This window comes from Sorex fumeus, unplaced genomic scaffold, assembly GCF_029834395.1.
Source record: "Sorex fumeus unplaced genomic scaffold, SorFum_2.1 ptg000155l, whole genome shotgun sequence".
NCBI classification, from domain to species: domain Eukaryota; kingdom Metazoa; phylum Chordata; class Mammalia; order Eulipotyphla; family Soricidae; genus Sorex; species Sorex fumeus.
The window spans coordinates 3307047-3334915 of record NW_026606212.1 but is presented as its reverse complement, the minus strand read 5'-3'; the positions used below and the strand labels follow the sequence as shown (position 1 = coordinate 3334915).

The 27869-nt window shown below is 61.3% G+C and overlaps 1 protein-coding gene across 1 annotated transcript; it reads left to right on the top strand.

Moving 5' to 3' along the window:
* Window positions 1-26981, top strand: RASAL1 (RAS protein activator like 1). Its single transcript, XM_056107150.1, has 21 exons — window positions 1-113; window positions 2920-2976; window positions 5047-5160; window positions 5279-5340; window positions 11610-11739; window positions 13545-13626; window positions 13723-13854; window positions 15246-15334; window positions 16282-16399; window positions 16504-16657; window positions 16982-17046; window positions 17144-17256; window positions 17924-18116; window positions 21787-21924; window positions 22691-22835; window positions 23655-23827; window positions 24957-25094; window positions 25171-25306; window positions 26042-26162; window positions 26576-26622; window positions 26783-26981. The coding sequence occupies exons 1-21, from the start codon at window positions 49-51 to the stop codon at window positions 26938-26940; spliced, it is 2430 nt and encodes an 809-aa protein (XP_055963125.1). The 5' UTR covers window positions 1-48; the 3' UTR covers window positions 26941-26981.
* Window positions 26982-27869: the final 888 nt, after the last annotated feature.

Here is a 27869-nt window from a genome sequence, read left to right as displayed (position 1 = left end):
CGGGAGCCGCGCGCTCCGGCCCGGAAAGTTTGGGGCTCGCTCGGCGCCATGGCCAGGAGCAGCTCCCTGAACGTCCGCGTGCTGGAGGGCCGGGCGCTGCCCGCCAAGGACGTGTGAGTACCGGGTCCGGCGGGGACGGGGCCGCGGGGCCGCGGGGGACCGGGCGTCCCGCCGCCAGCCCGGCTCTGCTCCGCGCGCGCGGGGGTCCCCGGGGTCTGCCCGAGAGCGGGAGGGCCGGCCCGTTCACCCCGCTGCACGGAGGGGGCGCCGACGTCCAAGAGGGCCCTGACCGGTGGCCCCTCCTGCGGGGGCGTCCGGCGCTCGGGGGCGTGGGGTGTCACAGGCCTCCTGGGAAGCCGGGGTCCTCTTGGCCCCGGGCCGGGAACTCCGCGCTCGGTGCTCTTCCCGGCGCCCCTCCGCGGCCAGGTACCTGCCCCCCGCTCCTCGTTGCCGGCTGAATCAGCTGGCCTGGAGCCAGACAGGGGCTCCCCCGCCCCCCGCGACCGCGACGTCAGCACCTGGGCAGGTGGGGGGTCCTCAGCGCCCTTGAGCCTGGCGCTATGGGGTCTCGCTCCCCGCCGGGCAGGCAGCCTGGTGGGCTCTGCGTGGGGGCACCAGCCTGCGGAGACTGGGCTTTGGGCGCCTTTGCCTGGGGGGCGTCTGGGAGCCCCCCCCCCCAGTAAACAGGGAGAGCAGAAGCACCAAGCAGACACAGCCTCTGGGTAAGCCCCCCTCCCCCATTTGAGATGCCCACTCCCAAGTCAGGGATTTGGAAACTGCTCAGGGCTTTAGGGGGTCTCTCCAGAAACCAGGTTCCCCGGGAACTTAGTGCTCCATCCTGGGGGGCACCCAAGCAGGACTGCCCACCCCCAGCCCCCACGCAGAGCTGAGCCCGGCTGCTCTCCAGGCCCTGGGCTCCGACTTGCCCACCCTGTCCCACGGAGCCACACATGGCAGAGCCTCAGTTTCCCCCCCACTGATGCCTTCAGAGGGCTCTCTCCCCGAGTCAGGGCACCCTACAGGCTTCCTGAAGCCTCATCATGCCTGAGAGGGTCCCACCTGGCCGGGGGTGGCCTTGGGGAGGATTTTCCGTTGTGACTTTCTGAAAACACGAGCTCACCGCCCAGGCTGCCGTGGTGGGCCAGGCCCTGGGCATTTCAGTTTTTCCATTTCCACCTATTATTATTGTTATTATTATTATTACTACAGGGGACCACACCTTTTGGTGCTCGGGGGGGCTTTTCCCGGTGGCTCTGTGCTCAGGAGTGACCCCTGGCAGGACGCGGCCGGGACATATGTGGTGCCCAGGATTTGAACCGGCCTTCGCAGAAGCACGGCCGGTGCCTTGCTCTGTCCTGTCTTCCCAGCACAGCACTTTCGTTTCCGATGGGGGTCCCAGGCCCGGAGCACCCACACCTTCACAGGCCCCCCCTGCACCTCCCCCTGTGATTCAAACCCACCCCCGCCAGGCGGGCAGGGCTGCGGGCTCCTCTCCCAGGTTCGCCCTGGGCCATGGGAGAGGCCAGGGCTGAGAGGAGGTGTGGGGGGGGGGCAGTCACCCCTGGCTGATGGGCGGCTGATAAGGGCTGATAAGGGCTGTGCCCGCGTCAGTGCCCTGGGCTGACGTCCTGAGCGCAGCTCCCAGGAGGCCGGGGGCAGCTGGAGGACCGGGCAGGACATGACCCCAGCCCCGTGTGCCTGGAGCAGGGGTGGGAACCCCAGGGGGAAATCAGATCGAGGGGGTCACCCGGTTTCAGGGGCTCGGATGGGAAATGGGCTTCACACCCCTGCCTCCCGGGCTTGGGGTAGTTACTGAAGGGGAAACTGCGGCAGGGGCCACTAGGCAGGACCCCAGAGAGGAACGTGGAGGTCCAGGACGTTTGAGGGGCCGGGGTGGGGAAGGGAGGCATCGGGGCACCCAGGCTGGAGCTGAGGGAAGGAGCCAGAGTGGAGACTGAGGCACGGGGCAGGCCCACCTACAGAGCTGGGTCCAGGTGGGTGTCCTGTTCCCGTCCAGGAAGCCCGAGGGCAACAAAACAGAACCAGGGAGGCATCGTGGGGACAGGGGCGCTGGGGTGTGGAGAGGGGACGGAGATTGGTTCAGAGTTGTTGCCCCAAAAGTCAGAGACCTGGGTTCGAATTTTCACTCTGCAGGTGTGGGGAGAGGTAGACAGATACCGCCCGTCCCCCCAGAAGCTCCCAGTCTGGAAGTTGTGGGGTGTCAGGGAGTCAGACACGACCCAGAGACAGAGGGAGTGGGGTGGTGTGAGGCAGATCCGAGTGTGACTTCAGCCAGGCCGGCAGTCAGGGGCAGCTTCTCTGAGGAGGTGCCTCTTGTGTGTTTGCTTGGCATGAAGGAGCCACTCACGGCATGGTGTGACCTGGGCCAGTGCAAAGACCCAGAGGCTGGAGGGCGTTGGGGTGCGGGGATGGATGGGGGAACCGGGGGCCTGAGGCACTACTTGGGTGAGACTCTTATTCTGAAGGGGCGTGCAATAAATCCCGTATTGTGAAGGGGGGATGTGGCACATCTGTGCCCTGAGCTTCCACCCAGGAGGTCCTGGTGCAGGACACTCTCCTGCCCCGCCATGGGGAGCCCCCATAGAGAGGAAGGCAGCAGCTGAGGGCACACGCCCAGGGTGCACTGTCCCCTCGGCCCCTCTGGGGACCCCAGTGCGCCTGTGCCGCAGAGCAGAGAAACTGAGGCCGGGAGGAAGCATCTCCTGCAGCCACGGGCCCCTGAGGTGGGCGCTCCTTCTTCCTGCTGCGTCCTGGGGGCCCAGAGAGGGGTGGGGTGGGGGCAGGTGGGCCCCTGGGGTGCCCCATGGAGCTGTGAGAGGCCCCGGCCGGTCCCTGCCTCTGGGGCGCTGCCCGCTGCTGACCGCCCCTGCTGCCCTCTCCCCCACCCCGGCCCTGCAGGTCGGGGAGCAGCGACCCCTACTGCATCGTGAAGGTGGATGACGAGGTGGTGGCCAGGTGAGGTCCAGGGTCCACAGTACCCGAGGGTGGGGCCGACGGTGCTTCGTGCTTGGGGCTGCGGGTCCTCTCCCCATCCTGCCGCTGATGGTCACTGCAGCCCCCAGGCCTGACTCAGTGGTCATTGGTCCGTGGCTGTGGCTGTTGCCTCCCCCGGGGTGGGCAGCTGGCGCCTGGCTGGGCTGGCTGGTTCCCAGCCTGAGGGGTGCTTCAGGGTGTGTGTGTGTGTGTGTGTGTGTGTGTGTGTGTGTGTTCATAAACGTGAGTGTATACGAATGTCTGTGAGTGTGTGTGCGTATGAATGCACGTGTGTATGTGTGTGAGTGTAGGTGGGTGTGTGTAGGAATGTGTTTGCACACATGTGTATGTGTGTATGATTGTGTGTGGCCGAGCCTACCTTGGGTCTGCATAGGGACACTTGGGGGCTGGTGTGAGTGCCAGGGAGGAGCCAGAGAGAGGAGGTGTGTGTCCCTGGGGGTGTGCTCACATCGGGTACCTGTGCATATGTGCACATGTGCGTGTATGCGTGTATTTGTGCATATGCATGTATGTGCATGGGTGTGTGTGCATGTGTGCTTGCGTGTGTGCATGTGTGTAAGCATATGTGCATGTGTGTGCATGTGAGCTTGCATGTGTGCATGCATATGTTGCATGTTTGTGCGTGTGCATGTGTGCATGTGTGTGTTGCCTGTGTGTACGCGCACTCCACTGTTGATTTGGGGTGCGGGCGCTGCGGTGGACGTGCGTGACCATGTTGGGGTGACGCTCCTGCTCAGGGCCCTGCGTGACTCCCGCCCCTCCAGGCCGTTGGAGGGGCCGGTGGGCGGGCAGCGGAGGCCTCGGTTCCCATGGAGACGGCAAGAGGCTGGAGGCGCCTCCTGACGGTTCTGGTCCAGATGGGCCAGGCGGCAGGGGTGGGGAACCTGCCCAGGGGAGGGCCAGCCCGCTGCACCCCGCTGACCGTCCTCCCTGCCCGCCCTGTGCCCTGGAGCCCCTGAACCCCCTTTGACCCTGCCCGAGGCTGCAGGGGTCCTGTGTCCCAGGCGTCCTGGGTCCCAGGCTGCCGTTCTGTCTCTGGGGAGCCCCCAGCGCACGGGTACTTCTGTGGAGCAAGCCTTGGGTCAGGGGCAGAGCGGTCTGGGGGGGTGCTCAAGGCCGCTGGGTGTGTCTCACGCTCTGGCCCACCGGGAGTGTGGGCAGAGCAGAGGAGGACATTTCTCCTCAGGAGGAGCAGAGCAGATTTTGTTCCTTGGTGGGTGAGAGGAAGTGGCCTCCTACACTTGGGGTGCAGATGCTTCCTTTGTCCTGAACCCCTTGGGGTCCCCCATTGCTGACAGGGCTCTGGTTAGTAGTCCCATTTCCCATCATCACCTTCCTGTTCCTCCAACTCCTCAAGCTCCTTCCTGCCCCAGGGCCTTTGCACATGCCACACCAGACCTCTGGAGCCCTGGTCCGTCTCTCTCCTCACTCTCCCTTTACCTGACACCCTCACCGAAAGCCTCCCCTGGCCCCTCTGACCCCCACCCAGACCCTGCCAGGTCTGCTTGTCGCAGGCCTTCTCCTTGGGTGATGAGCGTTGGTGGTGGGGGCAGTGCTGGAGACAGGGCCTCAGTGCTCCTTCTGAGGACTCCAGAAGCCCTAGAGGCTTGGAACGCTGCGTGCTGGTGGCGTGAGTGGGTGGATGGATGAATGAAAGGATGGGTGGATGGACGGGGGGTGGGCAGATGGTTGGGGGATGGGTGATGGATGGATGCGTGAATTGCGGGTGGGTGGATGGGTGATGGGTGGGTGAATGAACGATAGGCGCTGGGACGCCGTCATCTCGCGCGCGCATGTGCGTGTGGTCATTTCCTGTGTGTCTGTGTATGTGTGTGTGTGTGTGTGCGAGTGTGAGCTTGTGATTGTGTCTCTGTGATGATCATGTCTCTGCGTGTCTGCTTCTCGGCACGCAGGCGTCTGCTGCTCTCTGCATGTCTCTGGCCGTGACGTGCCCCCGTGGGCGTGGCTGGCTCGCCAGGTCCCAGCAGCCGTGTGGCCCCTCAGCCCCCCACCCCCCGCGCCCCTTTGCAGGACCGCGACGGTCTGGCGGAGCCTGAGCCCCTTCTGGGGGGAGGAGTACACGGTGCACCTGCCCCTGGACTTCCACCACCTGGCCTTCTACGTGCTGGACGAGGACACCGTGGGGTGTGTGAGCGCCGGGCGCCCCTCCCACCCCAGCAGCCCTGGAAGCTGTGCCCCCTGCTGGTGGGAGGGACGGGCCCCTGGTGGGACCCCCAGCCCCTCACCCGCTCACTCTCCACAGGCACGATGACATCATTGGCAAGATCTCGCTGAGCAAGGAGGAGATCACGGCTGACCCCCGAGGTGAGTGTGCCCACCCCCCACCGGGCCCAGGGCAGTGGACGCTCACAGGTGGGAGCTCCACAGTGGGGAACGGTCTCTGGGGTCTGGGTGGTTCATGAGCACTGCTGGGAGCTCCAGGCCGTCTCAGGGTGCCGTGAGAAACAGGGGGAGACCCCAGGCCTCCTGGACTGTCCCGCTGGCCCCGATTTCTGTTGTGTCTATTTTATTTGGGGGGGCCACAGCCGGCCTTGCTCAGGGCTGACTCCTGGCTCTGTGCCCAGGGATCACTCCTGGCAGGGCTTGAGGGGTGCCGGGGATCGAACTTGGGTCAGCCGCGTGCAAGACCAGCGCCCTACCTGCCGAATTATTTCTCCGTTCCCTGTTTCTGTTTTAAATTTTAATTGAGTTTATGAAATAGTTCGTGGGCTGGAGTGATAGGGCTTTTGCCTTGCACGCAGCCAACATGGCCGACCCGAGTTCGATTCCTCTACCCCTCTCGGAGAGCCCGGCAAGCTACCCAGAGTATCTCGCCTGCATGGCAAAGCCTGGCAAGCTCCCCGTGACGTATTCGATATGCCAAACACAGTAACAAGTCTCACAATGGAGACGTTACTGGGCCCGCTTGAGTGACTCGATGAACAACAGGAGGACAGTGACAGTAACAGTGACATAGTTTGTGCATTCATGCAGTTGTCGGCCCTTTTGTCGTGGTGGTTGCTGGGGGTTTTGCCCTCTCTGTGGTGCTCACACACATCAGGCTGCAGTGCGGCTGCAAATTCCTTGCAGTGCCGGGATTGCAGAGCTGCTTAGGCTGTCACACGGGAGACCCCAGGGGCTTGAACTGGTGACCACACGCTCGCATGGCAGGTGTTTTAGGCCTCCTGCCCCGTGTGACTCTCAGCCCAGCTCTCCTTGCTCATCCTCTCTGTGGTCAGGTTTTTTTTTTCTTTTTTAGTTTTTGGGCCCCACTCAGCGGTGCTCAGGGCTTACTCCTGGCTCTGTGCTCAGGGACCACTTTTGGTGGGACTCGGGGGACTGGGTGGGATGCCGGGGGTGGAGCCTGGTTGGTCACATGCAAGACAAGTGTCAGAGTGTATTATCACCTGGGCTCTGTTGTCAGTCTCTTGGCAAAGTCTTTTGGGAGGGTTTCAGATAGACCCAAGGCAGGACAAAGAACATCAGCGACCATGGTCTGTGTGTGGCGCCTTTTCCTCTCACTTAATCAACAACCCCCCCATGAGGCCGGAGCAATAGTACAGCGGGTAGGGTGTTTGCCTTGGGTTCGATACCCGGCATCCCATATTGTCCCCCGAACACCACCAGGAGTAATTCCTGATTCCACACATAGGCGGAGGGTGGCCACCAGACCCAGGTTCCTAGAGGTGCATTTGACGGATCAAAGAAGGCCCAGATGAGCCCGGGAGATGGTTCTGGCTGCATCGCCGTCTGTGGGGAAGGGGCTGGTTGATCTGTGGGGACCCTTGCGACAGTGCTCTGGCCTTTCAGTCCAAGATCTGATAGGTTAAAAATTGCCTCTTGGACTGAGAGAGAGTACGGGGGTTCGGGCGCTTGCTGTGTGCGTGGCTGACCCTGGTTCATTTCCCAGCACGACACATGGTCCCCCGAGCACGCCAGGAGTGATCCTGAATGCAGCGCCAGGAGTCAGCCCTGAGCAGCGCTGGTGTGGCCCAAACACTTTTATCCCCTCTCCTCCAAAATTGCCTCTTGATGTAGTTTATTTTGCATTTACTTCTTCTTCTTTCTCCCGCCCCCGAGGATAAAAACCATTTTATGTATTTGAGTCTCTTTATTTCCGTTTTCTTCTCTGCTTTTTGGGCCATACCTGGTGGTGCTTAGGGGCTCAAGGGACCATATGGGATGCCAGGGATTGAACCTGGGTCATCTGCCTGCAAGGCAAGTGCCCCCTATCACTTGGACAAGGCCAACCTGGCTTCGATCCCCAACACCCCATATGGCCCCATAGTGACACCGCGTGTCATTCCAGTCCCAACTTAGTTCCTTGTTGTCTCTTCACACTGTAAGTGCGTTTTTCTCTGAATGGGTTGCTTGCCCTTTCTTCTTAATTACTAGAAGAATTCTTTATTTATTTGCTTGGTTTGGACCACTTCTGGTGATTCTTGGCTCTGTGCTCAGGAATCACTCCTGGCAGTGCTCGGGGGACCATGGGGGGGTTCTGGGGATCGAACCCGGATTGGCCGTGTGTGAGGCGAGCGTCCTACGTGCTGTGCTATGGCTCCGGCCCCACAGCTCTTTCTGTATTGGGGGAAATGGTTCTTCCGGATCAGCCAAGGCTCTCTCGGGTGGTCGCAGGGAACCGAGAGCATCACACAGGTTGCCCCAGCCACACCCAGCCCACCCCACCCGCACCCCCACAAACAAACCCCCACCAGTGTGACCGGCAGCACCCTGCAAGGGAGGGAAGGAAGGTTTTGGGGAGAATCTGAATCTCCAGCCAGCAGAGAGGCTCCGTCTCAGGCTGGGGCATTGCTGATGTCAGGTGGAGCCTGAGGGTGACCCGTGGGACAGGGAACAGCTGGCGCCCCCGGGACAAGCAGCCTCACCCCTGTCCAGGAGCGAGCAGATGCCCGGCCTCATTCCTCTGTCATTTCCAACCCATGTGACTTCTTTTTAAAAAATTTAGTTTTATAAATCAGACCTATTCCGGGGCCGGAGCGATAGCACAGCGGGTAGGGCGTTTGCCTTGCACGCAGCCGACCCAGGTTCGATTCCCAGCATCCCATAGGGTCCCCCGAGCATTGCCAGGAGTAATTCCTGAGTGCAGAGCCAGGAGTGACCCCTGAGCATTGCTGGGTGTGACCCAAAAAGCAAATAAATAAATAAATCAATAAATCAGTCCTATTCCTGCAACTGTGGATTAGTTTAAACTACAGTATAGTCTAGTTACCATAATATGCTTCAGCCGTTAAATTAAACCCACCAGCTTATCCTACTAAAAAAGATTCATTTTAAGAATCAGAACTCTTTTTTATGCATTATGTTGATTGGAATGTATTAGTAGAAACATCTTTTATATTTTCTAATAAAATAAAAATTATGTAAAAAAATTTAATTTTATTTTTATCAAGTTGTTCACAATCTTGCTCGAGCGGGCCCAGTAACGTCTCCATTGGAGACTTTGTTGTTACTGTGTCTGGCATATCGAATACTCTCGGTAGCTTGCCGGGCTCTCCGAGAGGGGCGGAGGAATCGAACTCGGGTCGGCCATGTTGGCCGCATGTAAGGCGAACGCCCTACCCGCTGTGCTATCGCTCCAAATTATATTCAAACACCAATCCCACCACCGTGGTCTTTCCTGCCACCATAAGAGGAAAGTGTGTGAAGATTGATGTATTTTGGGGGTTGGATTGACAGTCCAGCGTGTGGGGAGTTTTCTTTGTATGTGGCCGATCACTGTTTGATCCCCGGCACCCCCTATGGTCCCCTGAGCACCACCAGGAGTAATTCCTGAGTGCAGAGCCAGGAGTGACCCCTGAGCATCACTGGGTGTGACCCAAAGAGCAAAAAAAAAATGTATTTTTTGTATTTTTTGCTGGAGCCATTTAAACCCTTGTATGAGAGATTACAGGCATGTGTATTAAACCCAAACACACGTGTGCTACTCTTGGTACATCAGTGGGCTAGCGTGTAAGAGGCTGTGTGGCAGCATTTGCGGCCACTTGCTCCAGGACTCTCTATAAGCTTGATCTCGTGGTCTCTGGATCTCGGCTGCTGATGAGATTACCTGGCACCAGAGGCAGTTTGTGGGTGTGGCTGCCGAGCTACTGGAGAACTGGGGAGCTGGGGGGAGGGGGCCCAGTCCCGATCTGAGTGAGCTTGGGGATCTCAGTCACGGGTCCCGCACACCTGGGTTTTTCTGCAGGTTCCCGCAAAGGTGAGGCTCATCCAAGCCTGTGTGGAGAGCGGCCTTGAGCTGCGCAGTTGGGTTCTGGAGGTTTTCGGCTGCCGGGGTTCTGCTGGGGCGGGGACAGAAAGTCAACCCCCTTCACGTTGCCCGGGTGAAGACAGCCTGGCGCGGGGTCAGGATGTTCTGTGAGCCACGTGACCTTTATCAGAGATCACTGCCCAGCCAGGAAATGTCACCTTCACCTTGAACGAGAGTGGCAGAAACTGGGGCCGAGCACGGGACCGTGGGAGGGCGCTTGCCTTGCACGCAGCTCACCAGGGTTCGATCCCTGGCACCCATTGGGTCCCCTGAGCTCTACCAGGAATGATCTCTGGGCACAGAGGCAGGAGTCAGCCCTGAGCACTGCCAGGGAGTGATTCATTCAAAAACCAGGAAAAGAGGAGGAGGAAGTGGAGAAGGAGGGGGAGGAGAAGGAGGAAGGGAAGGAGAGAAGTTGTTTAATAAACACAAAAGGAGTGCTAGTAAGGGCCAGTAATCAGTCAAACCAGGCCTTGAAGAAAGACTCGTGGAAAACAGCCAAGCCAGACCTTTTCAGGTACTGAGCTTAATTGCGGAAATTGGAACTAAATGGTTGAGTTCAACAGATCATTCAGAGCTAAAGGGAAAATATTTTTTTTTCTCTTTTGGGTCACACCTGGCGATGCTCAGGGGTTACTCCTGGCTCTGCACTCAGGAGTTACTCCTGGCGGTGCTCAGGGGACCATATGGGATGCTGGGAATTGAACCCGGGTCAGGCGTGTGCAAGGCAAGCGCCCTACCCATTTTCCAGCCCCTAAAAGGAAAATTATTGAAGGGAGAGAGGCAATATAATTATTCAGGGTTTAGCCCAGGGACACAAGAAATATATTATCTATATAATAATATATAATATATTAATAATATATTATATATAAGTATATAATAATATATAACATGTCACTGTCATTGTCCTCCCGTTGTTCATTGATTTGCTCGAGCGGGTCCAGTAACGTCTCCACTGCAGACTTTGTTGTTACTGTGTTTGGCATATCGAATACGTCACAGGGAGCTTGCCAGGCTTTGCCGTGCGGGCGAGATACTCTCGGTAGCTTGCCAGGCTCTCCAAGAGGGGCGGAGGAATCAAACCTGGGTCGTCAGGTCAACTGCATGCAAGGCAAATGCCTTACCCACTGTGCTATCGCTCCACATAGTATAATTCATAATTTTAAAATTTTAGAGACATACCAAATAATAGAGATACACTCAAATATCATCAATTTAATTGGAGTACTAGGGGAAAAAAATGACAAAAGAGGGAGAGAAAAAGTCCTAATTGGCCAGAAAGTTAGTTCAGGGTTAAGGTGTGCGTCCTGCGTGCGGCCGACCCCAGCTCTGTGCCCAGGACCACATGTCCCCTGAGCCTTGCTGGGGCCTAGATACACGGTGGGAATACCCAGCATCTCATCCCGGGCCCTGCGTGAAACCACACACCCACTTGTCTGAGCTCTACTTGAGAGGCACCGCCCCTCCCTCATTATTTTAATTGGGAAGAGGAAGTGGTTAAGAACACTGATGACCCAGAATTTTCAAAGACTCAAGGAAGGATTTGATTTCACAAATACTTGTTCAGTCTGTGCCGAGCAGGATAAGCCGGTGTCCTCACCCAGGGGCCTCCTGTTGAAATAGTTGGACGCAAAGGCACAGTCCTTCAGACAGCAGGAAGAGATCAATCTGCTTCTGGAAGTTGACGTCCCAACAGCTATAATGGAAGTTCTGTGTCAGGGGAGTAATCATGTCAGAAATAATCATTTCAGGGGCTGGAGCGATAGCACAGCAGGGAGGGCGTTTGCCTTGCACGCAGCTGACCGGGGTTCGATCCCCAGCATCCCATATGGTCCCCTGAGCACTGCCAGGGGTAATTCCTGAGTGCAGAGCCAGATCACAAGCCCTGAGCATCATTGGATGTGACCCCCCCCCCAAAAAAAAGAAATAATCATTTCAGAGAGGGCAGGGAAGGTTTGGGGGGAGCCTTTGGAAGGGTGACTCATAGAAGCTTTTGATCTTTTGCACGGAGTCGCCTGTGGTTTAAACGCCACATGTGGGACCAGATTCAGTCCAGCGGGTTGGGTGTTTGCCTTGCACGCAGCCGACAAGGGTTCAATCCCCAGCATCCCGTATGGTCCCCTGAGCACCGGCAGGAGTAATTCCTGAGTGCAGAGTCAGGAGTAACCCCTGAGCATCTCTGGGTGTGACCCAAATAGCAAGACGAAAACAAAAACAAAAAAAAAACCCTAAAAACAAACAAACAAATTTAAAACCAGCCACATGCATAACAAGTGGCCTCCTGGCCGCAGCAGCCGCTCCAGTTGGCCCCTGTGTCCCGCAGGAATCGACAGCTGGATCGACCTGAGCCGCGTGGACCCCGACGCCGAGGTGCAGGGCGAGGTCTGCCTGTCCGTGCAGCTGCGGGAGGATGGGCGTGGCCGCTGTCTGCGCTGTCACGTGCTGCAGGCCAGGTAAGGTGGTGGACTGTGTCCTCCCAGCCTGCCCACTTCCCGGGCGCTTCCTGCTCCACAGCCAGGAGCCCTTCCAGATACGCAGTCCAGACCCCCTGGGGTTTGAATTCCTGGAGGTAAAGCACTGCCACCGAAGCTTGCTGCATCCCCAGGGACCCGCCTCAGAGCCCAGACGCCCGGCAGCAAGGGACGGCTGGGCGCGGAGGCGTCTGTGTCAGACTGTCTTGCTGGCTCAAGCAGCTCCGGGTGACAGACGGCTTCAGGCATGGCTGCCTCAAGGTGCTCAGTGCTCCCAGGCATCCTTAGAGACAGGGTCCTGGGCTGTTCTTTGTGTCTGCCTCTATCCCGCGTGGGGGCAGACAACAGGCATTTTCCCAGCCTGGCAGCTCTGAGTGTTTCTTTTTTTTTTCTTTTTGGGTCACACCCGGCGATGCACAGGGGTTCCTCCTGGCTCTGCACTAAGGAATTACTCCTGGCGGTGCTCGGGGGACCCTATGGGATGCTGGGAATCGAACCTGGGTTGGCCATGTGCAAAGCAGACGCCCTCCCCACTGTGCTATCGCTCCAGCCCCTCTGAGTGTCTGGACGTGTTCCCGGGGCATGTGCCCATCTCAGCCCCTTTCCCTGACTCATGGGTCAGACCTGATCACGAGCCCATCCCCAGCACAGGCTCAGACCTTGAGGACCCCTGAGGACCCCTGAGGACCCCTGAGGACCCCTGAGGACTCAGGTGCCCCAGCGCCCAGAATGCCAGCGCCCCTCACGCCTTGCCCACTGCCCTCGGCCCCCCTTCCTCATTCTGCTCCCTGAAACACACCTTCCCTCTGCCCCTCGGGTCTCCCATCTGTATCTCTCCTCTTGTGGGGGCGTGTGCATTGCACCTCTCGCCTTCAGCCCCCAACCCCCACCACCATTCCGGCTGCTCTGGGCCATCTGGATCTTCCAGCGGTGTGACTTTAGATCCTGTCTTGCCCTCTCTGTTCCTCTCCGACCTCTCCCAGGGTTTCTGCCCCTGGTGTCCAGATGCAGGGGACCAGGGAGTGGGGCACTGGCGGTGGCAGTGATCGGCGAGGGGCGGGGCTCGCTCACCTGCCTGGTTGCCATGGCTCCCCGCACCCGCTTGTGAGCAGGAGAGGAACTAAGTGCTGTCGCTTAGCAACCAGGCTGGCTCCTAGGAAACCGCCAGGGCTGCCTGCCAGCGAGGCAGGAGCGGAGCCGCCCTGGGGGTGTGGCCTGACTGGGGGGTGCTGACTGAGACTTTGGGGTTGTCACGGCAACCGGAGGCCTCGGAGGGTCCGGGCCTCTGCCTTCCCCTGCCAGCGTGAGCCCGTGATGGAGTGAAGCCACTTCTCACACACCCGCCCCTCCCCCGTGCGGGCGGGACAGCTGCAGCTGCTCCCATTTTCCAGATGTGGAGACTGAGGCTGGAGCACCACTCTGGCCCTTCTCTCCGCCAGCCAGGCCCTTGCCCTCGGCCCTGCGCTTCCTCTTGGGGTGCCCTTCTCTGCGCCTGACCCTTGCCTGGGGGCTGGGCAGCTGGGCCTGGGGAGGGCGCCCCTTGCCGGCCCCTCCATGTTGGGGCTCGGGAGCCTCAGAGTAGCCCAGCCCGAGTCCCGCCTCCCCAGTCCTGCCTGAGGGCTGGAGCGTAGGACAGCGGGAGGGCGTCTGCTTGGCCGGGTTCGAATCCCGGCGCTCCGAGGTTCCTCCTGAGTCTAATCCGGAGGGGCTCCTGAGCACCACCGGGACAAAAACCCACGTCCTGCGCACGTGGCCTGTCCCTCATGCCTGTCCCGGTCTGTCCCCAGGGACCTGGCGCCCCGGGACATCTCTGGCACCTCTGACCCTTTCGCGCGTGTGTTCTGGGGCAACCAGAGCCTGGAGACTGCGGTGAGTTTGCCACCGAGGGGGACCCGGGGCGGGGGAGGGGGCGCCCCCGGGGAGGCTTGGGGAGCACTCCCATGCGCCCCTCTCCCTCTGCCCCAGACCATCAAGAAGACCCGCTTCCCGCACTGGGATCAAGTGCTGGAGCTCCGGGAGCCCCCGGGGCCGCCCGCCCCGCTGAGGGTGGAACTCTGGGACTGGGACATGGTGGGCAAGAACGACTTCCTGGGCATGGTGAGTGCTCCCCACACCCCTCCCCCACACTCCTCCAGGCGCCCACGAGGGGACAGAGGCTTTTGGTAAGCCACACTGACCCGGGTGAGTGCTCCTGCTCCCCTGCTGCCCTCACGCTCACTCTTGCCCTGTGGCGCTGCGCCCATTCCACAGACTGGCAGGTAGAGGCCAGGGACCGGAAGTGGCTCTTCCGGGCCAGGCCTTGAGTCTGGAAGCTAAGCCCAGCGAGCGTCCACTCCTGCCCCTTTGCTCGCGGCGGCACTGGCTGCACAGACTGGCCACTCTCCCCAGGGGAAGGCTTGGACCAGGTCAGAGGGACGCTGGGCATGTCAGCAGGGGCCCTGGCTCCGGGGAACAGTCCGGAAGGTTCTCCAGGCAGAGGGGTCACGGGGCCCAAGCAGTTCCACTCCTTGGAAGGTGCTGGAGAGAAACAGCCAATGTGTGTCCACGGGGGCTGGAGCGAGAACACAGCGTGGAGGGCGCTTGCCTTGCACGTGGCCAGCCGGGGTTCAATCCCGGCATCCCCTGCGGGCCCCTGAGCATCGCTGGGTGTGGCCCCCAAAACGAGCAAACACAAACCTGTGTGCATGCGACGGCCCGCGTGTGGAAGCTCCCGGCAGCCCCCTTCGCGGTCACCGGCCGGGAAGCCGCCCCCGGACGGCACTGGCCCATCCTGGGCTGTCCATGCCGCGGAGGACCCGGCCCACGGAGCACGGCCCTGAGCCTGGGCCGCTCAGGGAAAGACACGAGTCCGAGAGTCCAGATGGGCCGTGATTTCACAGCGCAGCACAGCGCACGCGGTCAGCGGAAAGAGGGCGAGCAGTTTCCAGGCCGGGGGCTGCCCGGGGGCCTTGGGGGCGCGAGGCCGCCCTGTGATGGGTGAGGTGGTCGCTCTGCCTGGCAGACACACCAAGGCCACTGACTTGGGCCGCGAGCCGGACTCGGTCTGATGCCCCCACGCCGCATCTGGTTCCCCACACAGCCAGGAGCGAGCCCCCCCAAATAAGGCAAAACCCCACCAAAATAAGGCAAAACCCCACCAAACAAAACCCACTGAGTGACACACTTTGAATGGGTGGATTGGTGTGGTGTGGACGCTCAGTTCAGAGCCCCTGGCCGTGCCGGTAAACCTTTGGATACATGTGATCTCTGCCCCAAAGTGGAGCCCAAATACACCCCCTCCCCTGTCTCCAACCGCTGTGTGATCTCAGGCAAGTCACTCCACCTCTCTGAGCCTCAGTTTCCTCACTGCCATGTCCCCCGGAGGCCTGAAGTTCCCTGCCCGGACCTAGTGACCTGGGCCTCAGCATTGCTGTCCGTGGTGGGTAGGGGGCTGCCAGGTGGCTGCGGCCGCCCTCCCTGGCCGGGCTCAGCTGCCGTCTGTCCCGCAGGTGGAGTTCACCCCACAGGTCCTGCACCGAGACCCTCCCCACGGCTGGTTCCGCCTCCTGCCCCTCCCCAGAGCTGACCAGGATGTCCGGTAAGGGGCGGCGGAACCATGCTGGGCTCCAGCTCTAGCGTGCTCAGAGCATGGCGTCCTTCCACACCTGCTCACACCTGCCCACACCTGCCTTTACCTGTTCTTACCTGCCCACACCTGCCCACACCTGCCTATACCCGTTCTTACCTATCCACACCTGCCCACACCTTCCTGTAGTGTCCATACCTGTCCATACCTGCCCACACCTGTCCTCACCTGCCCACATCTGCCCACACCTGCCTATACCTGTTCATACCTGCCCACACCTGCCCACACCTGCCCACACCTGCCTATACCCGTTCTTACCTATCCACACCTGCCCACACCTTCCTGTAGTGTCCATACCTGTCCATACCTGCCCACACCTGTCCTCACCTGCCCACATCTGCCCACACCTGCCTATACCTGTTCATACCTGCCCACACCTGCCTATAGTGTTCATATCTGCCCAGACCTGTCCATACCAGCCCAAACCTGCTTATATGGTTCATACCTGCCTACACCTGTCCTCACCTGTCCACACCTGCCCATACCTGCCTTTACATGTTCATGCCTGCCCAGCCCATACTTGTCTACCCCTACCCTACCCACACCTGCCTATACGTGTTCGTACCTGCCCACACCTGTGCGCACCTGTCCGCATCTGCTTACACCTGTCTACACCTGTCTACACCTACCCGCCCCTGTTCATGCCTGCCTGCACCAGTTCGCACCTGCCTCCACCTGCCCACGCCGCTCTTTCCTGACACATCTGTTCACAATAGCCACGTCCCTGCACTGTCAGCCTGTCCACCTGCCTGCCCACACCTGCCCACGCTGCCCTGTCGCCTACGCATTTGTTCACACGAGCCGCGTCTGTGCACACTCTCGGCCCGTCCACTCCCGTCTGTCCACTCCTGCCATCCGCCCGGCGCTGTCCCGGCCTCTGACCGGGGCTCTGCCCGCAGGGGGAGCCTAGGCGCCCTGCGGCTGAAGTTGCGCCTGTCGGAGGACCGAGTCCTGCCCTCCCAGCACTATCAGCCGCTGGCCCAGCTGCTCACCGAGTCGGTGCTGCGTCCCGCAGAGGTGGGTGCGCCCGGGGGCTGGAGCGTGGCCGCGCCCCCAGAGGCCCGTCTGGGCTCTCCTGCCCGGGTGTCGGGCCCCAGCCCCGTGTGTCCTTCCCTGCCCAGGAGGACGTGGCCAGCCCCCTGGCTGTGCTGGAGGAGGTGACGTCGGGGGACTGCCGCCAGGACCTCGCCACCAAGCTGGTGAAGCTCTTCCTGGGCCAGGGCCTGGCCGTGCCCTTCCTGGACTACCTCACCCGGCGGGAGGTCGCCCGCACCAGTGCGTCACCCACTCGGCCCCTCTGACGGGCCCCGGGGGAGGACGGTGGGCCTCAGCAGAGAGCAGGGGCTCGTGTGTGTGTGTGTGTGTGTGTGTGTGTGTGTGTGTGTGTGTGTGTCCCCCTCACCCGCCTAAGCGTGCAGTCCTGCTTCAGGCCGTGGCTTTGCTGCTGTGAGCTGTGTGGTCTCAGGCAGCTCGCTTAACCTCTCTGGGCCGGTGGACTGTGGATTGGGGAATTCCCAAGGCTGGAGTCGTGCCGCTCCGCCCTGGGTGAGGGGGACCTGGGTCCCTGCTCCCAGCAGATGCTCCCCTCTGTCCTCCCAGCCGACCCCAACACCCTCTTCCGCTCCAACTCCCTGGCCTCCAAGTCAATGGAGCAGTTCATGAAGGTGAGTGGATGGCGGCGGGGGCAGCGGGGAGGGTACTGGGGCGCTGGCGCCGGCCCCTGCCCTGCCTGACGCCCAGCCCGCCCCCCCCCCCCCCCAGCTCGTGGGCATGCCCTACCTGCACGAGGTCCTGAAGCCCACGGTCACCCGCGTCTTCGACGAGAAGCGCTACATGGAGCTGGACCCCAGCAAGATGGACCTGGGCCGCACGCGGTCAGTCAGCACGGGGTCCCTCCCTGGCCTGGGGTGGCCGTCTCTCCTGCAGGGCCCAGCACTGGGCTTTCAAGGTCCAAACCCAGCTCTGCCACTATGGGGGGCCCTTAGGCCCCCCGGAGCTGTGATGGACAGAGCTGGGAGAAGCACCATCCCCCTTCCTGGGGCTGCCGCCCACCAGGGAGCCCTCCTGTCGGTTGCTAGGCAACCATCAGTCTCCTGAGTGGGGTGGGAGGGCTGTCCCCACCCCCTTGCACCAGGCCCCTGTGTCTTTGTGGAGGCTGGGGCTTGATCGGGGGAGTCCTTCTGGGACTCGGACCCAACCCTGGTGAGGATGGAGCCCGTGTGAATGCCCTCGAGGGGCAGGGAGGAGGCCTGCACGCGCCCTGTCACATGGGCACCTGTTCTGAGAGGGGACTGGCCGCAGGGAGCGAAAGGACCCAAGTCCCCTCTTTTGGTCTGGACTAAAGTCACTGTAGGGGGTGGGCAGGGGTGAGGCTGGTGTGGTCACTGGAAGGTGGGGCTGGAAGGCAGGTGTTGAGGGCAGCACATGCAAAGGCCCTGAGGTCGGGGGTGTGACAGCCCTGCAGGAATGGCTGCGGGGGTGCGGCCTAGTGGGGACAGGAGGGTCGGGACTCTGACTCCCACCTGTTCCCTCGACCCCCAGGAGAATTTCCTTCAAGGGCGCCCCCTCGGAGGACCAAGTGCGCGAGGCCAGCCTGGGGCTGCTCAAGGGCTACCTGGGCCCCCTCCTGGATGCCATCGTGGGCTCTGTGGAGCGCTGCCCGCCCACCATGCGCCTCGTCTTCAAGCGCCTGCAGCAGCGGGTGGAGGCACGCTTCCCCCAGGCAGAGCACCAGGTGGGCTGGGTGCTCCTCACGGGGGTGGGGGGTGGGCAGGGCAACTGAGGCCGGGGAGGGGTTGGCAAGGCGACATGTCGCGCAGAGCAGGCAGAGCTGTGCCAGGACCGGCTGCCCACGCTGGACTGTGCAGTGTCCTGGCAGGCCGGGGTCAGCTAGCCCCCTCCCCCACCCACCCCCGCTCACATCCAGGGCCCAAGGGCGGTGGTCATGACGGTGACACAGAAAACGCTGCTGCTGCCGCTGCCGGGTAAACCCGCTCACAGCCCTGCATGCCCCTGACCTGCTTCAGGGGCCTCAGCGGGCACGCACCTGCATCCTTATCTGACTCTTGGCGTTGGGGCCACACCTGGCTTCCGCCTGTCTCTGCACTCAGGAATCAATAGCAAGCTTGGAGGACTGTATGGGGTGCCGCGGATCGAACCCGGGTCACTCGCATGCAAAGCAAACTCCCGACCAGCTGTACTATCACTCCCGTCCTTATTTGATTATTATTATATTATTATTATTATTATTATTATTCACCGTCACCGTCCTCCCGTTGTTCATTGATTTGCTCTAGTCGGCCCAGTAACATCTCCATCATGACAATTGTTACTGTGTCTGGCATATCGAATACGTCACGGGGAGCTTGCCAGGCTCTGCCGTGCGGGTGAGATACTCTCGGTAGCTTGCTGGGCTCTCCGAGAGGGGCGGAGGAATCGAACTCGGGTCGGCCATGTTGGCCGCTTGTAAGGCAAATGCCTACCCACTGTGCTATCGCTCCAGCCCATTTTCATTTCATTTCATTTCATCATCCTGTTAATCGTCGATTGCCTCGAGCAGGCCCCAGTAATGTCTCTTTCATCCTAACCCTGAGATTATATTCAAGGCTCTTTAGGAGAATGAGACCCATCATTGTTACTGGTATTTGGCATATTGGGTACTCCACGGGGAGTTTGCCAGACTCTGCCCTGTGGGCAGGCTACATTCGATAGCCTGCAAGTTTGTCCAAAGTAGGAATGAGATAATAAGATGTCGCGGCCGCGCGGTTCCGGGATCTGGATTTTATAGTCTCTGAGTCTTGGCCGCTGATGGGATTACACGGCGCCAGGGGGCCAACCCATTATTATTATTATTATTATTATTTAACATTTGGCTTTTTGGATCACACCCAGCGATGCTCAGGGGTTACGCCTGGCTCTGCACTCAGGAATCACTCCTGGCGGTGCTCGGGGGACCCTATGGGATGCTGGGGATCGAACCTGGGTTAGCCGCGTGCAAGGCAAATGATATCCTGATACCCGCTGTGATATCGCTCCAGCTCCTATTTTATTTTAAATCTGAGGATTTGACTTCATCTCACAGTTGGATCTCCCTAACAGCACTTGGGGGCCGCGAGGTGCCGGGGAAGAGCTCAGGCCAGGCTTGCCAGATCTTCGGACATTTTCTTTTTGGTTTTTGGGCCACACCTGGTGGAATTCAGATGCTACTCCGAGCTTGGTGCTCTGGGGTCAATTCTGGCCGTGCTCAGGGGACCATGCAGTGTCAGGGATCAGGGCCTGGCACCCCCAACCCCGAGCCATCTCCAGAGACACGCCTGGCAGTGCTTAGAAGTGACATCTGGCAGTGCTCAGGGGAACCTCGATGATGCTAGGATTTGAACCAGGGCTGGTGGAATGCGGGGCGGGCATTTGCCCCCTGTCCTCTCTCCAGCCCCCCCAAATTTTGGTCAAGCCAATATTCGGATTCCACTGAGAGTTGCCACTAAGAACGTGTGGGCACAAATTTACCCCCACCGGGGTTGGAGCGATAGCACAGCGGGTAGGGCGTTTGCCTTGCACGCAGCCGACCCGGGTTCGATTCCCAGCTTCCCATATGGTCCCCCGAGCACGGCCAGGAGTAATTCCTGAGTGCATGAGCCAGGAGTATCCCCTGTGCATCGCCGGGTGTGACCCAAAAAGCAAAAAAAAAAAAAAAAACCCACAAATTTACCCCCCTCTCCCCCCTCCCTCCATGCTTTAGGCCGATCCGCCCATCCATTCTTCCCCTGGGGAGGCTGGGCACACGCCCTGCCCCCAGGTGGCTGTCACACCCGCAGGGAGGTGACATTGAGCCAGGCTCCCTCCTGCAAACCCCGTGTAGGAGAGGCCTGGGGCTGACAGGCTCCCGCTTTAGGCCTCCCCTCTCCCCACTTCCTCTCTGCGGATGGGGGAAACTGAGGCCCAGAGAGCTGTGACTCAGGGCATCTCCATCCCGGCCGGGTGGGGGGGGTCCTCTCCCCCCACCCTCCTCCTCCCATTCCCCAAGGAGGGCTGAGCCCCGAGCCGCCAAACTGGGGCACGGCGGCTCGACTCTGCCAGGCTCGCGCCCTTCTGGCTGCAGAAGTGCTAAGTGGGGCACAGCTGGGGTGGTGAGGCGCGGTGGGGGAGGGGTTGGGCCAGCTCCCCAGCAGCCCAGCCTGTGGGGTGGGCAAGAGCCGGTGGCAGCCACCCAAGGGGCCCGGTACACAGGACTCAGGTAGGAGACAGACTTTCTGGCTCTGGAGGGCGGGCGGGGTGGGGGCCCCTTTCTCTGCCTCTCTGACACCTGCCCTTCCCCCAGGACGGGGGCAGCTGTGAGCTGTGAGTGAGGGGAGCAGGTAAAATCACCCTGTGACACGGTGCTGGGTGGCCGTGGGGCGTGGGACCCTCCTTCCGGGTGGGGGAGGGCAGGAAAGGGGTCCGGGCGGGGCCCAGGAAGTAGGGGCGCCCAGGGGAGGCATTGTGTGCGGTGTGAAGATAACTCTGAATAAACACGGCACATTCCGGCTAAATATAGCGGCGCCTGTGAAAGGTGGGTGGGAGTGGCTGGCTGCACCCCTCCTCGGCTCCCCCTCCTGGAGCCCCGGCTGCTGCGGGGGGCCGGCTGGGGCTCCCCAAGACCGACGCACACCTGGGGGTCTGGGGAGTGGAGCTGGGGCCGGTCAGCTGCTCACCGAACTGGGCTGAGGGGCCGGAACCATAGCACAGTGGGGAGGGTGTTTGCCTGGCATGCAGCCAGACCCGGGTTCGATCCCTGGCATCCCTTATGGTCCCCTGAGCAGCACCAGGAGGGATTCCTGAGCTCAGGGCCGGGAGTCAGCCCTGAGCATCGCTGGGCGTGGCCCAACAAGCAAAGCAAAAAAACTGGGGGGAGCAGGTCACGGGGTGCGGGGGGTGGGGTCAGTGTAGCGTGTGTGGGCGGACAGAGCTCAGGTCCCGTCTGTGGTCACAGCCGGCCTGACACTGGCAGCTGTGCGGCCTGGGCAGAGTGACTCTCCCTCTCTGGGCTCCCGTGGGCCCCGCTGTGAAACGGGGCCGGCACCTCCCTGAGGGGGGCTGTGCTGTGGATGTGGGTCTGGAGCCCGCGCCAGCTTCTGCTGTGGCCTTGGGCGAGTCACTCAGCCCCTCTGAGCATGCGCGTCCCACGGCGCCTCCTGCGGGGGGTGCCCTGCGCCCAGTGCCCGGTGCCCTCCGAGGATGCGCTTTGGCAGCTGCTCCCTTTTCCAGATGGGGAAACTGAGGGCCTGCACAGACCCTGTCTATCTCCTGGGTATCCAGATATGTTCCCGTGCCCCATCTTCCCCCGGCACTTCCCCTGGCACTGCCACTCTGTCGTCCTCGCTGACTCGGTTTCCCCAGCTGGGAAAACTTGGCCGTGCCTCTTGCAGGATGTGAAGTACCTGGCCGTCAGTGGCTTCCTCTTCCTGCGCTTCTTCGCACCCGCCATCCTCACCCCGAAGCTCTTTGACCTGCGGGAGCAGCACGCGGACCCCCAGACCAGCCGCTCGCTGCTGCTGCTGGCCAAGGTGAGGGTCAGGGCCCCTGCTGGGCGGAGCAGTGTGTGTACATGTGTGTGCCACAGAGAGTGTACCACAGAGTGTGTGCCATGGAGAGGATACCACAGAGAGTGTGCTACAAAGTGTGTGCCAGAGTGCGTGCCACTGAGAGTGTACCACAGAATGTGCGCCATAGAGTGTGTGCCACGGAGTGTGTGCCACAGAGTGTACCACAGTGTGTGCCACAGAATGTATACCACAGAGAATGTGCACCAGAGAATATGCCACAGAGAGTGTATACCAAAGAGTGTGTGCCGTAGAGTAAGTGTGCCAGAGGGTGTGCACCACAGAGTGTGTACCACAGAGAGTGTGTCACAGAGATTGTGTGCCGCATAGTGTATATGCCACAAAATGTGTGTGCCACAGAGCGTGTGCCATAGAAAGTTCCACAGAGTATGTACCACAGAGAGTGCGTGTGTGTGACCTTCTGTTTGGAGTGTGGACACTCGCTGCCTCTTCCCGAGAGGACGTTCAGTCCTTAGCAGAGGAGTGTGCGATGGCAGCGGGCGGCTGGTCTGCAGCGTGGCCGCGTGGGGACCCGGTGGATTTCCGAGTGTGTGTGACAGGGTCACCCAGGCGGGCCTGGACCTGGAGGAAGCAGAGTGGGACCCGGGGGGAGGCCCGAAGCAGGCGCCGCTGTAGACCCCTGGGGCTGCGCTGGGGTCCCTTCCGGGGCCCACGGAAGCCACCCCGCGCCTGCGCCCCGAACCCGCCACCTCCTTCTCGTCTGCCCCAGGCCACGCAGAGCATCGGCAACCTGGGCCAGCAGCTGGGCCAGGGCAAGGAGCTGTGGCTCGCGCCCCTGCACCCGTTCCTGCTGCAGAGTATCTCGCGGGTGAGGGACTTCCTGGACCAGCTGGTGGACGTGGATGGGGAGCAGGGTGAGTCCCCCGGGCCCCGCCACTCCCAGCCTGTCACGCCCCTAGGAGCCCGCCCTCCTCCATCACTCAGACGTGGGTGGGGTCCTGCGAGGCCTCTGTGAATGGCGGGGGGACCGGGACCGAGCATAGGGAGTGTCACTGCCTGGCCTCAGTGAGGCCCTGGGTGCGGACACAAGGCAGACACTGAGGTGTTGGGACAGCAACGCCGAGGACTGGAGAAACACTCTTCTCTGTGGGCGACACGCTAGAGGGACCAGCACACACTGGTGTGTGGGGGTGCTGGCCGCGATCCAGGAATGGCCAGAGCCAGTCGTGAGGGAAAACTGGCCCAGGCCGGAATCAGTGTGTGCAAAGGTCCTGGGGTGCACGAGGGGAGCACAAAGCCTTAGGCTTCGACTTGGCATTATGGGTGGAGCTATGGGATGGGTTGGTGTGGAGGAGGTGGGGTGTCCAGATCACAAAGGGGCGCAGGTCAGGAGGGAATTGGGACAAACCAAGTCACAGAAAAGCTGCCTGCCCAGACGCAGAGCCCCAGAGGTACTGAGGAGTTTGTGTCTGGGGCCCGGGACAGGCTAGGCCGGAGCACTGACTCACTGGGTGGAGTCCCTCCTGCTGACGGCCGCCCACGCTGCCTGCCCCTCCTCGAGAACCCAGGGAGCATAAAGTTCACTCTTCTATGCAGCCCTCCAGGATTGCAACCAGACAAGAGGGTCTGGATTTGTCCTGGTCTTTTGCACGGAGGGGAGTGGAGACGCCCCTGTGGGCCCCTTCCTGGGCATCTGCCGAGAGAGTTCACTGTCTCCCCTCTGCCCTCCCCAGAAGCTGGGGGCGCCGCCCGGGCCCTCGTGCCGCCCTCTGTGACCGTCCGGGAAGGTTACCTGCTCAAGCGCAAGGAGGAGCCGGCCGGCCTGGCCACCCGCTTCGCCTTCCAGAAGCGCTATTTCTGGCTCAGTGGGGAGACCCTGTCCTATTCCAAGAGTCCTGAGTGCCAGGTGGGTGCCCGCCGCAGTGGAGAAGCTTCCAGGGGTGGTCCCTCATCCGGAAACCACCTTGCATGAGGGGAAACTGAGGCCCAGCAGGGGGCAAGTCCCAACAGCTTGGGAGCAAGTGCCGAACCCAGGCCCAGGTTCTCATGGGCCAGGCCTCTGGAGTCGCCATCAAGTGGCCATCATTTGTCCCAGTCTGGATGCCCCCTCCCAGACGTGGACACATACAGCGCAAAGCTTAATACCCCTCTGATGCCCACAGAGTGTCCGTCCCCTGGCACAAAACAGGGAAGTGGCCCAGAGGGTGGGACCCCACATCCTGCGGGCAGGGGCCTCGGTCCATCCGGAGAGCCGCCTGGCCCACTCATCTCCCCTGAGCAGAGCACTGAGCTCTGGGCACCGAGGACAGTGGTGGTGAGACAGACCCTTGTCCTCCCGCCGCTAGCACTGGTGTGCGTGTGGCAGGTGTCCACATCCGGGACCGCCTGTCTCTGCGGCCACACCCACCCCTGATGGCCCCGGACAGGGCCCACCCTGGTTTTACAGCGCAGCTTCCTGCCTTCCGGTGCTGCTGGTGGAGTGACTGGGGCCTCAGTTTGCCGACCTGCACATGGGGAGGAATGATTGATGGAGGCTCAGAAATTCTCTGTGACTGGGGGCTGGAGAGGGAGCACAGCGGGTAGGGCATTTGCCTTGCACGCGGCCCAACCTAGGTTCGATTCCCAGCATCCCACAGGGTCCCCTGAGCACCTCCAGGAGTAATTCCTGAGTGCAGATCCAGGAGTCAGCCCTGAGCAAAGTCGGGTGTGACCCAAAAGGCAAAAAAAAGAAAAGAAGTTCTCTGTGACTGTATCTGTTTGCTTTTGGGGACCAGAGGTGCCCAGGGCTGATTCCTGGCTCTGGGCTCAGGTATCACTCCTGGCGGTGCTCGGTGTGGGGGGAGGGACCCGTGGGGCGCGGGGGATGGAACATGGGTCTCTGGGTGCAAGGCCAGCGCCCTCCCCTCTGGCCATCCCCTCTGGTCATCACCATATTCGGTGACTCGGAGAAGCGGTCACCGTCTCCCAGAGACAGGCAGGGCGGGGGGGGGTCGCGGCTGGCCCCCACCTCGCCCACCGGCCCGTCCTCCCCCCAGACGCGCGCGTCCATCGCCGTGCCGGACATCCGCGCCGTGGAGCGCGTGGACGAGGGCGCCTTCCAGCTGCCGCACGTGATGCAGGTGGTGACTCGGCGCGGCGCGGGCGCGCTGCACACCGTCTACCTGCAGTGCAAGGTGCGCGGGACCGCGGGGGGCGCGGGGGTCTCCGGCTCCGCGGCCGCTCACCGCCGCCCTCCCGCTCGCCCCGCAGAACGTGAACGACCTCAACCACTGGCTGTCGGCCCTGCGCAAGGCCAGCGCCCCGAACCCCGACAAGCTGGCCTCCTGCCACCCGGGCGCTTTCCGGGGCGCGCGCTGGACCTGCTGCCTCCGGGCCGAGCGCTCAGGTGAGGGCGCGCCCCCCGCCTGTCAATCAGCGCCGCCCCACCTCTGCCCGGCGGGCTGGGCCACTTTGGGCAGGTGGCCTAACCTCTCTGGGTCCCTTGGATTGCGAGGAGGGGTTGATGCCGGTGGACGGGAGTTGGGAGATTTAAATGGGTGGGTCCGGAAAGGGCCGAGGTCGCTGCCTCGCCCGGTGGGCTGCTGAAGTCCAAGCCTGTATCATAATGATTATTGGTATTGGGGATTGAACTCGGCCCCACACATGCAAGCCTCAGCTCTGGCCCTATTCTTATCGTTGGTTGTTGTTGAGCACCTACTATGGGCCGGGAGGCTTCTGGCACCCACCAGACGTTAGAGCACTCTCAGAGCAGATGAGTGAAAAAAGGGCGATGGTAATCCAGGTACCAGATGAGGCTTTGGAGACCCCAGAGGATGCCTTTGACCCGGCCTCAGGGGGAGTGCGAGGAGGGCTTCCTGGAGGAGGTGGGGCTTGAAAGTGACTCCAGGAGAGTGAGGGTTAAGGGATGGGGCAGGGATGGGCTAGGCAGAGTGTGTCAGGCTCAGAGGTGAGACGGGGCTCAGGAGAGGGGGCTGGCGGGAAGAACCTTCCGGAGGTGGAGGGACCCCGAAGGATGGCGGTTTGGAGTGAGTTTTTGTGCGTGAGAGGCAGGGCTGGTGGCTGCCGGGCCTTGGGGCTTCTGGAAGGGGGACAGGCGGTCACGGACCCCCCTTGCCCCCAGCTGTTGGCTGCAGCCGCACACACTCGGCTGTCACTCTGGGGGACTGGAGTGACCCCTTGGACCCGGATGCAGAGACGCAGATGGTGTATCGGCAGCTGCTGCTGGGCCGAGACCAGCTCAGGTGGGGGCTGCTGGGAAAGTCACTTCTCTGATCCCCCTTTTCTCATCTGGAAAATGGGGATGGTGGTCAGGTCTTGGGAGCCCTGAGGTGGTGTTTCCTGGGGGCATCCCGAGGGTCCCGTGAGCGGCTACAGTTCATGCTCGTGGTAGACGCTGTCAGTCCGAGTCATGACCTTTATGCTGTGCAGCCTCAGGTGAGTCACTGTATTTCTCTGTGCCTGTGAGCCCCCACTTGACGGAGTTCGCTAATAAGGGTCTGCTTCATTTCTGGGGTGGGGTGTGTGTGTGTGTGTGTGTGTAATTAAACGCCTCGAGGCCTGGGAAGAGCTTAGACGGACCCTCTGCAGTGCTTAGGGAGGAATGGCGAGGGCCAGGCGTTCTTATTCATGCGACTTCCTCCTCCCTCTGGTGCAGGATGAAACTCCTGGAGACCAGTGAGGACGCAGAGCCAGGCAAGGAGTGCGCCGTGGAGGGGTCAGGCTGCCTCTGCCTCGCCTCTTCCCTCCCCTCCCCACACCTGCCAGCCCCCCTCTCTCCTCTCCGCCCACCCTTCCCAATTTCCAGCCCAGCGGGTGGGGGAGGGGCTCCAGTGTCCTTGGGGCGTCTCCGTGGCCGGCTCAGCTCCTGTCCCCCTCCCAGGGGCCTGTCCGGCTGCCCTGGACCTGCAGAGAGAGGCAGCCGCCCGCCTGCTGGACGTGCTCGCCGACCTGGACCAAGCCCACGAGGAGTTCGAGCGGCAGGAGCGGGTGAAGGCCGCTCCCAAGCCCTTGGGGTCCTGAGCACTGCGGGCGCTGACTTGGAAGGAAGAGCAGAGGCCCTTCCGCTGGTCCGTGAGTCACCGGGTGGTGCTCCAGAGCACTGTGGAGGCTGTGGCCCCTGGGGCTCTCGGACCCTGTGCTTTCAGCCCCGGCAGGAGGTGCGTCAGCTGGAAGCAGAAGGCCAACCTTGCGCCCACTCTGGATGGAGCCATCCCGGAGCGGATGGACTCAGGAGTCCCCCTCATTCGGCCCCACCTGAGCTTCCTGTCTCTCTCGGTAGTCCTGGACTCACACCAGCAAGGCCGGCCTGGCCTTCGAGCTGCTGGATACAGCAGTGCCTGAATTCCTGGTGTGGCTCTGTTACCCCAGGCACCAAGCAGGCTTAGCCCTCTCTGTTTTCACGTCTGCTAGGCTGTGTCATTGCACCGTCTCTCCTGAGCCCCGGCCGCAAGCTTCTACCAAGATCTGACACCAACAGGAAGAACGGAGGCTGGGAGCCCAGGAGGACGGACTCGAACTCGACTCTTGGATCCCGAGGGCCAGGAGCTCCCCACCCCCGACTCCTTTCTGAGCCTGTTTTACTCTGTATAAAATGAGCAATGATGGATGTTTGGTTTCAAAACTGTTCCTTGGGAACCAGGGATGAAGGGCCCCTGTCCCTCTGATCATCCAGATGCCCCCAGCTCCACTGCATCAGAATTTGGGGGAGAATTTGCTTTTTCCTTGCCTGGGGGCCCCATCTGGCAGTGCTCAGGGGCTACTCCCGACTCTGTGCTCTAGGCTTTTCCCCAGTGACATCCTAGAGGGCCATGTGGTGCCAGAGATCGAACCCAGGATTCAATGTGTGCTTCCGTTTTGGGGCACATCTGGAAGGGATGGAGGTCAGACCGCCTGTTAGGCGCACTCGTTGGTCCCCGGGTCAGCTTTTTCCGGGGGTTTGAGCTACTCAT